The sequence below is a fragment of the Ursus maritimus genome, unplaced genomic scaffold (assembly GCF_017311325.1).
Source record: "Ursus maritimus isolate PB19 unplaced genomic scaffold, ASM1731132v1 scaffold_6, whole genome shotgun sequence".
Classification (NCBI taxonomy): Eukaryota; Metazoa; Chordata; class Mammalia; order Carnivora; family Ursidae; genus Ursus; species Ursus maritimus.
The window spans coordinates 82090344-82105941 of NW_024426774.1; the positions used below are offsets into that span (position 1 = coordinate 82090344).

The window sequence follows — 15598 nt, forward strand, 5'->3', positions numbered from 1 at the left end:
GATGGAGGGATCCGAGATGCCACTGCCAAAATGAACCCTCCTGTACACAGATTCAGCCCCCATGCAAGAGGGCCCACGGGGACCTCCCTGGCCTCCCACCCTCTTCCCAACCAGGGACCACTGCTCTCTTTTAGGTAACAGCACATTAGGGGCTGGGTTTCAGAAACGACAGGCAAAACAGGCAAATGGGGGAAAACAGTCCCCATGGTGAATTCTCCAATGTAACTTTCTCAGAAAACATTCCCTCCCACCCAACCACCCCACCCACATCCACGCACCACCTTTCTCCCACTGAAAATCTCCCATCATGCCCAGGATGGCATGGGAATCACTTCAGTGCCTTCTGGGGGCTGGGGCAACTTCTGAACACACTCTCCCACTCAGGGGTGAGGGCCGGATGACAGGTTATCGTTATGGCCGGATGACGGGCCAGAGGGGCAGAAGTGGTGGTTCCACACAAGAGCATGGTATTCTAGGCTGTGAGCTTGGTCTCCATTTAATTTACCCTAATTATCTCAGTTTTTCAAGCCCAACACAACTGGGAGGCTCAGTACACATGAGCCACTAACACTAGGAGAAGGGGGAAGCGGACGGTTCTAAGCAGATAGTATCTTTGGGAAGGGGTTCTAGGTACTGCATAGGCTCATGGAACAACCTAGTAATGGTTTTCCCTATTCCATGACCATACCTCAAGGGAGGCAAGAACAACTTGAAAAAGACTATAGGTCTCATCTTCTGGATACTTATTTATGAGGCTTTATTTGGCTAAGCCTATTCAGGCCAACTCCTGAAGTGATTGTTTTAAAAGTCTTCTTATTTTAAAAATACTGCTGTAACACCATCTCTATCAAAACCTCAACAGTGGTTTTTGCAGAAACAGAAAAAACCAAACCAAACCAAACCAAAAAAAAAACAAAAAACAAAAACAAAAAACCCATCCTGAAATCCGTATGGGATTTCAAGGGATCCTGACTAGCCAAAACAATTTTGAAAAAGAACAAAGTGGGAAGACTTACATTTCCTGATTTCGAAACAATACAAAACTACAGTAATCAAAGCAGTCTGTTACTGGCATAAAGACAGACACACAGACCAATGGAAAAGGATATGGAGTCTAGAAATAAATCCTGTGTACATGGTTCAATGATCTTCAACAAGGATAACAAGCCACTCAATGAAGAAACAACAGTCTCTTTAAACAAACGGCGCTGGGAAAACTGAGGATCTTATACGTAAAAGAATAAAGTTGTGTCCTTATCTTACACTACATATAAAAATTAACTTAATATAGACAAAAGACCCAAATGTAACATTTAAAACAATAAAACTCCTAGAACTCCTAGAAGAAAAAAGGGAAAAGGCTGCAGGATGTTGGATTTGGCAAAGATTTCTTGGATGTAACACCAAAAGCGAAGGCAACAAAAGCAAAAATAGAAAAATGAAACTATGTCAAATTTAAAAACTCTTCTGACAGTATCAAAGGGCAAAATCAACAGTAAAAAGGCAAACTACACAATGGAAGAAAATATTTACAAGTCATATATATGAGAAGGTGTTAATATCCAGAATATATAAAGAAGTCCTATAAATCAACAACAGAATCAAGTAACTCAGAGAATGGCAAAGCCCTTGAATGAATAATTTCTCCAAAGATGACATACAAATAGCCAACAAGCACATGAAAAGAAGCTCAACATCACTAATCATCAGAGAAAGGCAAATCAAAACTACAATGAGGAATCACATCACACCAATTAGGATGGCTACTATTAGGGAAAAAAAAAAAGAAAACGAAAACTGGAAATAGCAGGTGCTGTTGAGGATGTGGAGAAAATGGAACTTTGGCGCACTTTGGTGGTGATATAAATGGTGCAGCCGCTATGGAAAACAGTGTGATGATTCCTCAAAGTATTAAAAATAGAACTAACATAAAAGCAGGAATCCTACCTCTGGGTATATACCCCTAAGAACTGAAAGCAGGGTCTCAAAGAGATATTAGCACACCCATGTTCACAGCAGCACTACCCACAATAACCAACCGGTGAAAGCAAGCCAAGCGTCCATGGACAGATGAACAGGTAAACAAAATACAGTGCACACACACACACACACACAGTGAAATATTATTCAACCTTAAAATGAAAAAAAAAATCTGTCACACACTACAACAGAGATGTACTTTGAGGACATCACCCTAAGTGAAATAATCCAGTTGCAAAAAGACAAATCCTGTAGGACTCCACTTACATGAGGTACCTAGAGTCACCAAACTCAGAGACAGAGTGGTCCCGGGGCCTGGGGGAGGAGCGCCATTGTTCAAAGGGTACAGAGTTCCAGTTTGTAGATGAAAAAGTTCTGAGAATCTGTTCTAACACAGTAAGTTTAACACTACTGGCTAGTACACTTGAAAAACGGTTATGATGGCAAAAAACCAAAGTAAGATACTTATGAGCAATAAAAGCAGATAAAAAGAGTAATAGTGGAAAAAGGGTGTAACTTACTAAGGCTGAAGTTAAAATGAATGGTTTGTTCTCCTCCCTTTCTCTACCCTGGGAATATAAGAGCTAAAATCAGGCTCCTGGGCCACTGCCCATTCAAGATTCTCACTCAATCATTCAAGATTCTCACTCAATCCTTGCTATATAGCAGTCACCCAGTGAAGTTACCCAGTGAATGAGGGATACCTGGACCGCCAGCACCCGGATGCAGACGCTCCACGTGGGCAGACTCTGGACACATATATATGTATATGTATATATACATATATATATTTATGCATGTGTATGTACACACACACATACACACACACACACACACACACACATTTTAAAGCCACAATTGAAAACTACTAATTTAAAAATAGAACCCACACTTTTGAAAGACTAGTCTTTCTTCAAGAAAACTATGAAAACCCAAAAATCTTTTGAAATTGGTAATAGTCTTAACATGCAAATTCATTAAGAGTATCTTAATAAGAGGAAAATCCTGTGAATCTTTCTGAGCACTCCCAAGTCATTCTGAGCTGATAAACAGCTAAAAATAAAAAACAAAAAGTTTATTGTGTGAAGTGTAAGTTAACAAGCCAGGTCTCACGGAATGCCATCCTTCTTAGGCTGTTTTACCCTTGCAGCTTACAGACAGGACCAGTAAGAGCTCACTGCCTGTCCCTGCTCACCTGCTTCAGAGCTCAAGGACTGCAGGTGTATGCAGACCACCAACTCCACATGCACGTGCTGCACCTCCTCCGTGGAAAGCACTTCATCACACCCCGCTCTCAGATCCACCGCGGAACAAATCTGGCCAGGCCTCCAGAGCTGCGCACCACCTTGGAGAGCACACGCCCACGTGCCTGGCCCTGGAGCTGGCGCCCTTCAGATTTCTGCTCACACAGGTGCTGCCACCATGTGCTTCCCAAAGACCATTTAAATCAAGGGTATGGGTTGTGATCTCACAGAAGAAATCATTTAGCACTGTTTTTACTCTTGAGGTGACAATATCTGCAGTGAAGAAAGTCTTTCAGAGCATCAGAGACTAATGAAAAGGGGGCCCTAAGAGCTCATCCCTTGTTAAGTCCGACATTAAGCAAAAGACGTGAACATTTCCAACCTGCTCCCTGTCTCCTTTGCGAATGCAGGAGTCCATGCCTTCTCCCTCGAGGCTCAATTCAGATGTCAGTTTGTGTGGTGACCCCTCTTGCATGCCCTGGTTGGGGATAATCACCCTCCCTACCAGCTGCCCATGCCACTGGTTAATTACTGCATTCTGCCCTGTTCAGAGCTTCCCGCACGTCCTCTTCACCGGATGAAAAGTCACTGAGGACAAGCGATCCTTCTTCTTCCTTAGGCTGTCCATGCAGCTTTGCTCTCTGCAGGAGGGTGTGCCCACCTTGTCACCTAGGCGCACGCACAAATGCAGATTCCTGGGGAGATCTAATGCATCAGTAGGGCTAGATGGGCCTGGGGATCTGTGATGGAAAACCAATTTCCTGCCATAGCCGGGGCCAGTTTGGGAACTGTGCTCACCAAAAGCAAGCTGAGTGAAGAGGCGAGCCATAGACCGGGGCCTCTTCATCTAAAACGCTATTCCATCTGGTTTGTTGTTTTCACATCTGTAGTTCAGCCTGACTGCAGCTCCCTGGTCATCCCACCTGGAAAGGCTAAGGTGTGCCCTAAAAACTATGTCCCCCAGTCTAAGTAGCAACACTGATGCATCGTGCTTAAAAAGAACCTGAAGTCTGGGACACCTGGGTGGCTCAGTCAGTTAAGCGTCTGCCTTCGGCTCAGGTCATGATCCTAGGATCCTGGGATCGAGTCCCCCATCCGGCTCCTTGCTGAGCAGGGAGACTGCTTCTCCCTCTGCCTGCCACCCCCCACCCCCCTCTTGTGTGTGGTCTCTCTGACAAATAAATAAAATCTTTAAAAGAAGAAGAAGAAGAAGAACCTGAAGTCTTACGGAAAATCAGTATTTCCAATAGCTCCTCTTTCCCATGAGAATGTGTTCTGCTAGGAGCATTAATGAAAGTAACTCCGGTTCCTGTCCTAAAAAGGACCAAGCAACAGGGGATGCTGAGTAATTATTTGCATAAGAAATTGTGAAGAGGAGAGCGGGGGGGGGGGGTGGATTTTAGAACAAGCATAAATAATCAGTATGAGAAGTGCTACAAAAATACTGAGTAATATTAATAATAACAGAGCAGCAAAATTAACCCTCACAGCCCAGGGGGAAAAAAAGCCCTCAAAAGATGTCAATTGCATCATAAAAAACTTACACCAAAAATGAGCATGACATTCAAAAATCTAAGTTGAAGGAAGAGAGGAAAAAAACAAGAGAAAGAAAGGCATGGCCATTCACTCGCTGGAGCTGCGCCTCTCAACATGACCGCCAGGTGACCCTCCTGTGAGCCCGAAGCATTTACAAGGGCCACGTGCGGTAATCATGGCCAGAAAAATAGGAGCCTAAGCAATGAGCCCTAAAAGAGCTCAAATTAATGATCAAGGAAGGGAAATAGTAAGGCAAACTGGTGTTTTCCTTTTTCACAGAATTTCCTTCAATAGGTCCAAAACAGCCTTCCTGACAAACACAGGACGTTATTTTTTTTTTTAAAGATTTTATTTATATATTTGACAGAGATAGAGACAGCCAGCGAGAGAGGGAACGCAAGCAGGGGGAATAGGAGAGGAAGAAGCAGGCTCATAGTGGAGGAGCCTGATGTGGGGCTCGATCCCAGAACGTCGGGATCAAGCCCTGAGTCCAAGGCAGACGCTTAACGACTGCACCACCCAGGCGCCCCCACAGGACGTTATTTTTATGCTGGGAAGAGGATGGGCAAGGGGTGGGGTACAGCTGAGGCCTGCTCAGCCCCACAGTGAATTCTCAAAACAACGATCCTGTAGCGACACTAACCACAAACCAGCTTCCCACAGGTTTTCAGGATGAATTTCACTGTGCCTGGAAATACACAGATGATACACAAATATAAAAGGACAAAGGTGTTGAAATCGAACAACTCCAGATCACCCAAAATCGTTGTTCAGACTCCATCCAAAAAATCAAGTGTAGGGGAGCCTGGAAGGCTCAGTCTGTTAAGCATCTGCCTTTGGCTCAGGTCATGATCTCGGGGTCCTGGGATCGAGCCCTACCTGGGGCTCCTTGATCAGCAGGGAATCACTTCTCCCTCAGCTTCTGCTCCTCTCCCTGCTCATGCTCCCCCCCCATAAATAACATCTCAAAAAAAAAAAAAAAATTAAAAAAAAAAAAAGTGTAATCTCCTACCGAAGGGGAAATCCATGTAAAAGCCAACTGAATGTTTACACCTCCCCGTGATTTTTTTTTTTTTTTAATATAAGTTCCTAGTGTAGCCTGTGTCTGACTGCTTCCCTGTGTCAGAGATGCACCATAATAAACTGGTAAGATACCCACCAAGGAGTTGCACCCTGAAGCTTTGGAAAAACTATATAGTAAAACAAGGTTGGTTCTTGCTGTGACTTTGTGTGATTATTTAGCATAAAGTAAAATCCCAGCATAAAGATACTCCTGTTTATACAACATGTCCTCTCCCTGCAGTCCCGGCCAGAGCCCTGGCATAAAGACTGCACAAGATGTCCCTCTCTGCCACATGGAATGTGCAGCCTTAACCCTTGTCCCTCAACACCGGTATTTATGATGGAAAACAGGATTTAAGAAGATGCAGGACTTTTCAGTGTAAAGACCAAATTTCTCTTGGCACAAAGAACTAAACGAGTGGGATTTTTTGCCTTGATTCATATCAAATATTGACTTAATGCAAAGGGAAGACTGTACATGTCAGAGATCTGGCTCAGCCCCAGGATCAAAAGTTCTGGTCAGCACTGCTGCCTGTCAATTTCCTGCAGCCAGCAGGGCCCTCACCTCCCCCGGAACATCCCCCAAGTGCTCAGGGGTCACCGTGCTAACACCGTGGCAAGAAGGCAGCTAAGGTCCCAGAGCTTCACTGCAGGAATTCCCCACGGCTCCAACTTCAACAGAGGGGGGAATCTCGCATCTGTAGCCTCTGCATTTTATGTTTACATTTGCAACAAAAACTGAACGGGAGAAAAAAATTCTAAATTATAATCCAACAAAAATATTCTAATCAAAATAGCACTGCTCAAATATCTACATCAACACAGACTCAATGCTCTTGGCAAACACAGTTTCCATCCACCATTCCTGGTCAACTCCAGGGCACCTGGGTGTGATAGTCCAGCCTCTCGTGTCTTCCCTGTCTTGCTGCCCACCCCTCCTGGCCTTGCACAGGATCCCTGCACCCGGGTACAAGGTGGGTTACAGGACTCCACGCACTGGTTCCCTCACCTGCGCACGAGGATAATAACTGCCTACCTCACCCGTACATTGAAAGAATTAAATCTGTTAATTATACACAGTGATTAGAACAGTGCCTGGAACACAGTGAGTATTCATGAAGTGTTTACGATTGTCATTTTCTGCTTTCATTGTCCTGGACCTCGTACTCACAGGGACTGCATGTTCCAGGAGCAGGCTCCCCATGAAGCAATGGGTGTCTCTGTCTTCTTCCGTCTCTATAGAAATGTTGGTTTCCAGATTCCTGCTTGTGTAGACGGTGGACAAGTAAATTGGGATAGCTTCTGGGAAGGACACGGGCTGTATACACCATGAGCCTGGACATGAGTCTAAGGCAATGACAAGTGACTTTGATGTGTATACGGGGCAGCTTTCTCAAGGAGGGGTCATCATGGCCCATACTTGCAAACTCCCCAGATAGCCAACAACACCAATAATAAAACCATACTATATTCACATGATGCGGAAGTGCTAATAAAATAACCTCCAGAACATATAGCTTAGCCTATGCTGCGTTACATGTACTCAGAACACTTACATTAGCCCACCCCTGGGAAAAAGCCTCTAATACAAAGCCTACTTTGTGACAAAGTGCTGAATATCTCCTGCACCTTATCAGCATGGTACTGAAAGTGAAAGCCGAAGGGTGGTCTGGGTATGGAGTGGTGGTAAATCTATCGGTTGCTGACCTCGTGATCGCTGGCTGGCTGACTGCGAGCTGCAGCTCCTGCCGCTGCCAGCATCACAAGAAGACATGACCACATGTCCCTAGCCCAGAAAAAGATCCAGATTAAAAATTCAAGTATGGGGTGCCTGCGTGGCTCAGTAGGTTAGTCCGCCTTAGACTCAGCTCAGGTCATGACCCCTGCTCAGCGGGGAGTCTGTTTCTCTCTCTCCCTCAGCTCCTCCCCCTTGCTCCTGCTCTTTCTCTCTCCCTCTCAAATAAATAAATAAAATCTTTTTAAAAATTCAACATATGATTTCCACTGAATGTGTACTGTTATCACACCATTGTAAAGTCAGAAAATCATTTAAGTTGACCACTGAAAGTCAGGGATTGGCCAGACCTCCATCCTCCTCCAGCAGAGTCGGCTCTGCTCTGAAAAAGCCTCCAGGGTCAGTGCTCAGTGTCCTATGCGTCCCTAATCCTTGCTGCCATGATCACACGGCTCTTTGTCTAGACATGCTCTCTTCTCAGGGAGCCTGCCTGTGGCCGACACCCACCTGCCAGCCCTCAAGGCTGGAACGAGGGGCTGCCCCAACGCTGCGCCTCCTTTCCACCATCTCCGTGGCCTGGCATCTCCTTCACAAAACCTGAACACACCCCACAACCCCCAAACCCTGGCTTGTCTGAAACTTCCCGGAACCCTTAATACATGGGTTGGAAGGGTTAACTTGACTCCTTCCAGAGATTCATCATCTGAAACTTCAATGTCTCGTTTGGTAAAATCCAGAGTTCTTTTAAAGCAATCTAAAACCAGATTCACTTATTTCAGTGAGTATTATAATTCCCTCCAAAGCAGCGCTATTCCTTCTCTCCAGACCACGCAGGGCCTCTGGCAGAACCCCTATGACACCAGCACCACTGGTCTTTTTCAGTTTTACAATTCATGACCTCATGGCCATCCCCAAATTCCAGGGGACCCCACCCTCAGCCCCGACCCCGAGGATGTGGCAATCACTCTCTCCCTTCCCAAATGCCACCACCACATTCCGAGTGCAGAGAACAGTTACTTTCCCACAACAGTGAAACAGCTAATGCCTCTGCCTCTGAAGCATCCTGGTTACACTTGGAAAATAATGAGAGGCGGCAATCTGTGAAGGAAAGTTCATGAAGCTCCGCTAGGACGCTGCCGAATTAGGTGTCCCCACTGCTACCCCGTTACAACCCAAACAACCCGCCAGCCCCGGAAAGACAAAGAAACCAAAACAAATTCCATACAATACTCTTCAGAGCCGAAGAACGTTCCTGCTGCGGTGTCAATACCACTCAAGTGGAGTGTCTTTTCTGGGGAAAAAGGTACTCAAGAGTAGAGTTACGCATTAAACGTTCGGTGTACATGCCTTGTAACACTCTCTCCCGCACAGAGGAGAAGAATAATTCAATCACATCGACAGGACACGTTAACTCCTTCACTGCCGCTAAAAGACTGGAGTACACGCTACACCAAATGGTAATTCCACTCAGGATGAGCACAGGCTGTAACATTCCATCAGAGGAAAAACTAACGTGGAAGGGAACTATGGCAGGCACCGTACGCACAGGCGAGGACAGGTCACTCAAGGGTGCCCTCAGTCGTGTCATCCCTGTGTGACAATGCAACCCCGAGGGGAGGGGGCAAATCAAACTGAGTTCATCTGGTTAAATTCATGCTGTGTCTGGCTTCAGGGGGGGGAAGGATTACTACCCCTGAGACGTACAACTGTACCCACAAGCAGGATCCAGTGATGGATGCTCTCCTCCCCGTCTGGGGCTGAGTCAGATGGGCACTGAGATGGGGAGGGGCTGGGGAGACTGTCCCAGGCATGTCAAAACCCCTTACGCTAAGGTTGGAGAAAGTGAAAAACAGGCTTTGGACTATGAAGGTGGAGAAATGTGTCTTATGCTCTCCCACACGGTGCTATTCCCACTGCCAGCGAAGGGCAGAAGTGCGACCCCGTTCTTGTGAGTCCATTCGGTGCATTTGTGTGTGCCCTCCACACGGAGTCTACTGCCAGAAGTGGGAGAAATGGTCTCCAATAGTTTTGGTGTCAAAGCTCAGAGGAAAAGCAGATAATTTACTTACCAACACACTGTTTTTACTAAGTTTTGGTTTCTCGATAGTACTGAAATTATGTGACCAATTGTTTCATTTCACAAGTGTTTATTGCCATGTGCAAAAAAAGGGGAAAGAGGAATAATAATAGCAGCTACTATTCGGGGAGCACTTCTGAGGCACCAGGCCCTCTGCTAAGCCCTGCGGTTTTCTACTGATGCCCTAACAAACTTAGAGGTGAAAAAAAATGCCCATTAATGATCTACCGGGTCTGCAGGTCAGGCGCGCTGTGGCTCAGCCGGTTCTCCCTCTGCCCTCACAGGCTGAAATCGGGTGTCAGCAGGGCTGCATGCCTGTCATCAGTGGGTGAGTCAAGCTGTCGGCAAAGTTCAGTTGCACGAGGCTGCAGCACTGAGGTCCGAGTCTCCCTGCTGGCTGTGGGCTGGGAACTCCCAGCAGCTGCCCACAGGCTCAGCCAGACACAGCATGAATTTAACCAGATGAACTCAGTTTGATTTGCCCCCTCCCCTCGGGGTTGCATTGTCACACAGGGATGACATGACTGAGGGCACCCTTGAGTGACCTGTCCTCGCCTGTGCGTACGGTGCCTGCCATAGTTCCCTTCCACGTTAGTTTTTCCACTGATGGAGCCAGCAGCCGTGGGTCAAGTCCCCCTCATACCTCGAATCCCCCTGACCTCCCTGTGCCTGTGTCTCGGAGGCATCCCATCTACCAGGTCTCTCCAACTCGCTCCTCCCCCTGCTGCTGCCGCTGCTTTTCAATACTTGCATGATTGTGTGGGCCCGCCCACAGAGCCCCAGGTAATCTCGGCATCTTACTGATACCAGCGGATTCATGACCTTAACTCCACGAGCGAGGCCTTTCACCGCAGCGCGCAGACTCCCACACTTTGCAAGCCTGCCTGTGAGCGCCCTGCCATGTGCATTACCTCAATTAACCCTCACAGCAAACCCACGATCAAGTCCAGGGGGAATGTGAGCCAATATATCTATTACCTAGATCGTCTGGTTCACCTCAGAAACTACAGCCGAACCACAAAATAAATCCCTGGTAGATTAAAAACTATATGTTAAAAAAAAAAAAAAAATCACACAAACAAGACACCATGGCTGAATATTTCTCTATTCTTGGGACACTGAGAGCATAAAAGAAACAGAACAAAGGGGGAAAATAAACATGAGACTGTAATTATAAAAATTTCAATGGAATTAGAAGACAAAAACCAGATTTGGGGGAGGGGCAAATATTAAATATATACCAAATGATTAATATCCCTATATTGAAGAACCCCTAAGAAAAGCAATTTTTTTAAAAAAAAGGTAAAAGAACTATTTAGATTTCTTTTGTGAATTTTAACTTGTTAGGAAAAAAAATCTATTTTAGTCAAAGAACCATGTGTTTTCTATCAAATTAGCAAACTATTTTGTTAGTAGTTTTTGAAGATAATGCTCAGTGCTACTCCTGTTAGTCAAACAGACAACACCAAATAATGAGGACAGATCAGCATATGGCAAAATCCACATTCGAACTCTTTATTAAGGAAATAAAATTCAGACAAAGATACTTATAAGTAAACACTGGAGAACGTTTAAGGATAGGAGTAAATAAAGCCTGGTATACCCATATGATAAACACTGCTCAGCAACCATACCGGTTCTGCAAGATACTTTGTATTGACATGGGAAAATGTCCATGACTGAATAACGTGGAAAAGCAGAACGGTACCCTATCCATGCATGACGAGGGGCAGGTGACGCTCGAGCTTCTGAGCCTGCAACCTGAGGCGGAGCTCCGGCCTGACCACTTAACAGACCTCATGGCTTTGGGCAGACCACAGCCCAATTCGTTTTCCATAAACATTCAAGGGGGGACGATACCACTTACCTCTCAGGGTTCTGGTCAGATTTAAACGAGAAGGAAGGTGAAGTCTGGTGATCCCAAGAGGCCTGCTAGGCAAGCACCAGGTAGAGGTTCTCATCAGCACACCTCAGACAAACCCCCACCCCCACTAGCCTCTTGTGGCTGTTTTAGCTGAAGTGCCACACGCTAGGTGAACTACAACACCAGAAATTTCTTTTCCCAGTTGTAGAAAACAGTGTTGGCAAGGCCACGCTTCCCTCAAAGCCTCTAGGGGAGAACCACTCTTGCCGTGTAGGCGGTCCTCAGCCTGGGGCTGCATGGCCTCAGTCTCTGCCTCGGTGTTCGTGAGACCTGCTCTTCTCCCCATGCATCTGCGTCTTCTCCATTCTGTCTCTTAGAAAGGCACTCACCATTGGAAGTACGGCCCAGCTGCGTAATCCAGGCTGATCTCATCCAGAGATCCTTAACTTCGTTACATCAGCAGAGACCTTTTTCCCACAGAAGCTCACATTCACAGGTTCCAGGGATTAAGACATGGATGTATCTTTTTGGGGACTACCATCCAACCCACTACAGCCCTCAATCCCTGACTCCTTTAGAGTGGCAAAGTTACTGAGGCTTTAAACTCCTGATGTGGAATTTCACTATTAAGTAGCATTCCACAGGAAACAGAGAGTTTTAGAGGGGAGGGGGCAGGGGGATGGGCTAGCGCGGTAAAGGGTATTAAGGAGGGCATAGATTGCATGGAGCACTGGGTGTTATACGCAAACAAGGAATCATGGAACACTACATCAAAAACTAATAATGTCCTGTATGGTGACTAACATAGCATCATAAAAAAAAAAGCAAAAAAAAAAAAAAAAAGCATTCCACACCAACTAGCACCCGCAGGAAGCTCGAAGTACTTTCACACAAATGGGGCAGGCATTGGATGTGTTATGCAGTGGCAAGGGTCGTGCACGACACCAGCCCTATGGAACAGACCGTGACACTCCAAGCCAGGAGTGCTCGGGACAGGGCAGTCAAGCGCCCACACTGCCACCACTGCTCTTTATCAGAGAAACTAGGAGAGTGCCTTGTACCCAATAAGACCATTTCAGAAACGAGGCACAACTCACACTCACTGTGGCCGGGTCAGAAGGCTCCGGGGGGTGGGGGGTCCGGCTGCTCTGAGGAACCCACCCGGCAGGCTCCAGGCACTGTCAGCGTGCACTTTCACCCACCTTCAATGTACAGAGGCTCCACCACATCGTGGTTAATCAGCTCGAAGTTCTCATGGCCGATCCAGTGCTCCACGTTCCTCTTCCTGCCCGTGAAGAAGTTGTCCACCACAGTCACCTCGTGGCCGTCCATCATGAGCTTGTCGGTGAGGTGGGAGCCCACGAACCCCGCTCCTCCGGTGATCTGCACATGCCCCACATCCCCGGAGAAAGCACAAGAGGACACGGTGACAACCAACTTCAAGGGGATATGGCTTTGGTGCAGCCACAGCTTCAAACTTGGGAGGAGAGCAAGGAAGGAAGACACTAACAGTTTACCGACAGCATCTTCACTCTTCCTCCAGGACAAGTCGTTATACTATTGTCAACTTCTAAGCAGCCTAAAACTTGAAGCTGTCGCAATAGTTACAAGTTCCCAAGTGTCTCCTCTGACAGAGAATTTTACATTAGAAAGTTCTTATTTTATACCGGAGAGGTCACTGAATATCACTTGTATCGTTCTACCACCACTCCTGCGAAGTTTCAGAATGACTTTCTTTTAAAAAGTGATTAGCAACATGCAGAGATTCAGTGAACGACCAAATAATATATGTGGTTTTTAAACTGGACACAGATAGGTCATAAAAAACAATTATCTTTCCAACTGCTTATGAGAACAAATGAATAAGCGATAGATGCTGTTTGCAGACCAGAGCCCTAAATGATTAAGTTCCACCATTCGGTGACTGAGCGGGAGCGCGACCGCTGCAGGGGGTCCGCTGAAGGGCCCAATGGGGACAGGGGGTCCGCTGTGGGGGCAGGGGGCCAGCAGTAGTGTGCTTCCAAAACCTGAGCCACGACAAATGCGAAGAGGCAATCACGACTTAACACGCTGTTTAATACATAGACTTGATTCAAATTAAACAGTATAAATGGAGGGGGCCACAAAAACCATACTGCATTTTGGGGAGGAAGGAGTGAAAAGAATAAACTCAGAAAGCAGACTAGCCGTGAGAAACTACTTTCTCTGCCCTGTTCTGTTCTCCGCTCTGCCTTCTCTGCCGTCAAACTTGCACTCACCCCACCCTCCTGTTCCAAACTGAGAGAATTAACAGGAGTTAAGACGCCAATTCTTTTACAAAAAAAAAAAAAAAAGAAACCACACATAAACCCTTAGGCACATGGTTTTAAAGCATTTAGTTTGCCACAAAGTGCAGATAAATCTGACACATAATTCAAATGTTCACCACGGGCGAGAGCAAAGCAGCCAGGGGCGAAGGAAGTAGATTTGGGGGACGGGGCGGGGTCATGCCAGCCGCAGAAGAACCACGTCAACCCCGTCCAGACATTTACATAGGCTCTGATGAAAATGCAAACATAGCAGAGCCTCGAAGGACATGGGTGTGAACTGCAGGCTCCACTCTTATGCAGATTTGTGTTCCATCAACACAGAACGGGGCTGTCAATGTATTTTCTCTTCCTTACGATGTCCTTAATACATTTTCTTTTCCCCAGTTTATTTTCTTGTAAGAACAAAATATGTAATACACGTAACACACAGAATATGTGTTAATCGACTCTTCGTGTTATGGTAAGGCTGCCAGTCAACAGCAGGCAACAGGAGTCAAAAGTTACACACGGATTCTGGACAGCATGTGGGGCTGTGGGGGGTGAGTGGTCAGCGCCTCTCACCCCTGAGTTGTTCAAGGGTCAGCTGTATCATGGTTGAGAACATGGATGCTTGAAAAGTCCTGACGCTCAACAGCTTTCAAACAGCTGCATTCATTCTTTAAGGAGAGCACCATTTCCTAAACCCTCTCTGCTTCGCAGATAGGAAACTGACACCCAGGGGAACTGCATTTTGGACCATGATCCCCAGATCACTAGTGAGGACAGAATAAGCTCAGAGTCTTCCTAATTTCATATTCTCTCCACTACCTGTAGATTTGTCTGGTTCATGTTTTATCCTCAGAATGCCTACATCTCACCTGTATAACCGAATGATGATTTGAAAACAGAACGTTCAGGAAAAACACATGAATTCCAAATCTAGCTCTATTAGTGCTTAACTCGAGGGATGAAAATTCATTTTATTTGGACTTCATTTATTGCATTTTTCCAAGCCTTCCACAGTTCATAAATCAGAAAAATTACATCTCTTTTCGAAGAAATTTAACCTTTTTTAATGTAACTCTATATCTATATGCAAATGTTCCCTAAACTAAGATGTTCTGTCACATGCTAACTTTATCTCCACACCTAAAATAACCGAGCGACTACTCAGAGCTAGCAGAAATGCAGCGTACTAAATTATACATGATTGCCTCCAACATTTCACTAGTTTTAGTGGTGACATAAACTTGCTGGAAGCGCCTCAGCCTTGGTTGAAATGCATTTGAACTCTTTCTCTTGAGTAAGCACTTTCTATCGAAAATACTTAAAGATTTATGTAACGGAGCTGGTGGTTATACAATGTCACTCCCTAATCAATTTCAGCCCATTAGGCAAGCATTTCAAACAGAAACAAAACTGGCAGAATCTCATCACTTACAAGCTCCCCCAGGAAAACAAATCGCCAAACCCAGGCATATCCTTTGAATAACAAGGAGCTAACACCCCAAAAAGAGAGCAGGAAGAAAGGACAGGAGACCTCTTACAGTGGAACTGAATGGACTCCACACAGCTTTGCACGGCTCTGCAGTTATGAGCTCATCTCAACTGCTTGTACTTCCTGCTCTTGTGGGAGCTCACAGGCAGCGAACCTGGTCCAGTTCAAGGGCAGCATTCAAACTCATGCTGCTCAGTCAGCAAGAAGAATGCCTTTCTGACAAACCTCTTCTTTGTGCCAAGGCTTCCACAATCACTGAAAAGGCTTTGGGTTTTAGCAACAATGTGGCACCAGATGACTATGAAATGCGGCTT

The 15598-nt window shown here is 46.0% G+C and overlaps 1 protein-coding gene across 2 annotated transcripts in view; it reads right to left on the reverse strand.

Moving 5' to 3' along the window:
• The window catches only part of UXS1 (UDP-glucuronate decarboxylase 1), a 99089-nt gene that overhangs the window by 40367 nt on the left and 43124 nt on the right, over positions 1-15598 (reverse strand). For both annotated transcript variants that reach the window (XM_040623668.1, XM_040623667.1), the window contains exon 6: positions 12701-12881. In XM_040623668.1, the coding sequence (XP_040479602.1) occupies positions 12701-12881 (181 nt within the window). The remainder of the gene's footprint in view (positions 1-12700; positions 12882-15598) is intronic.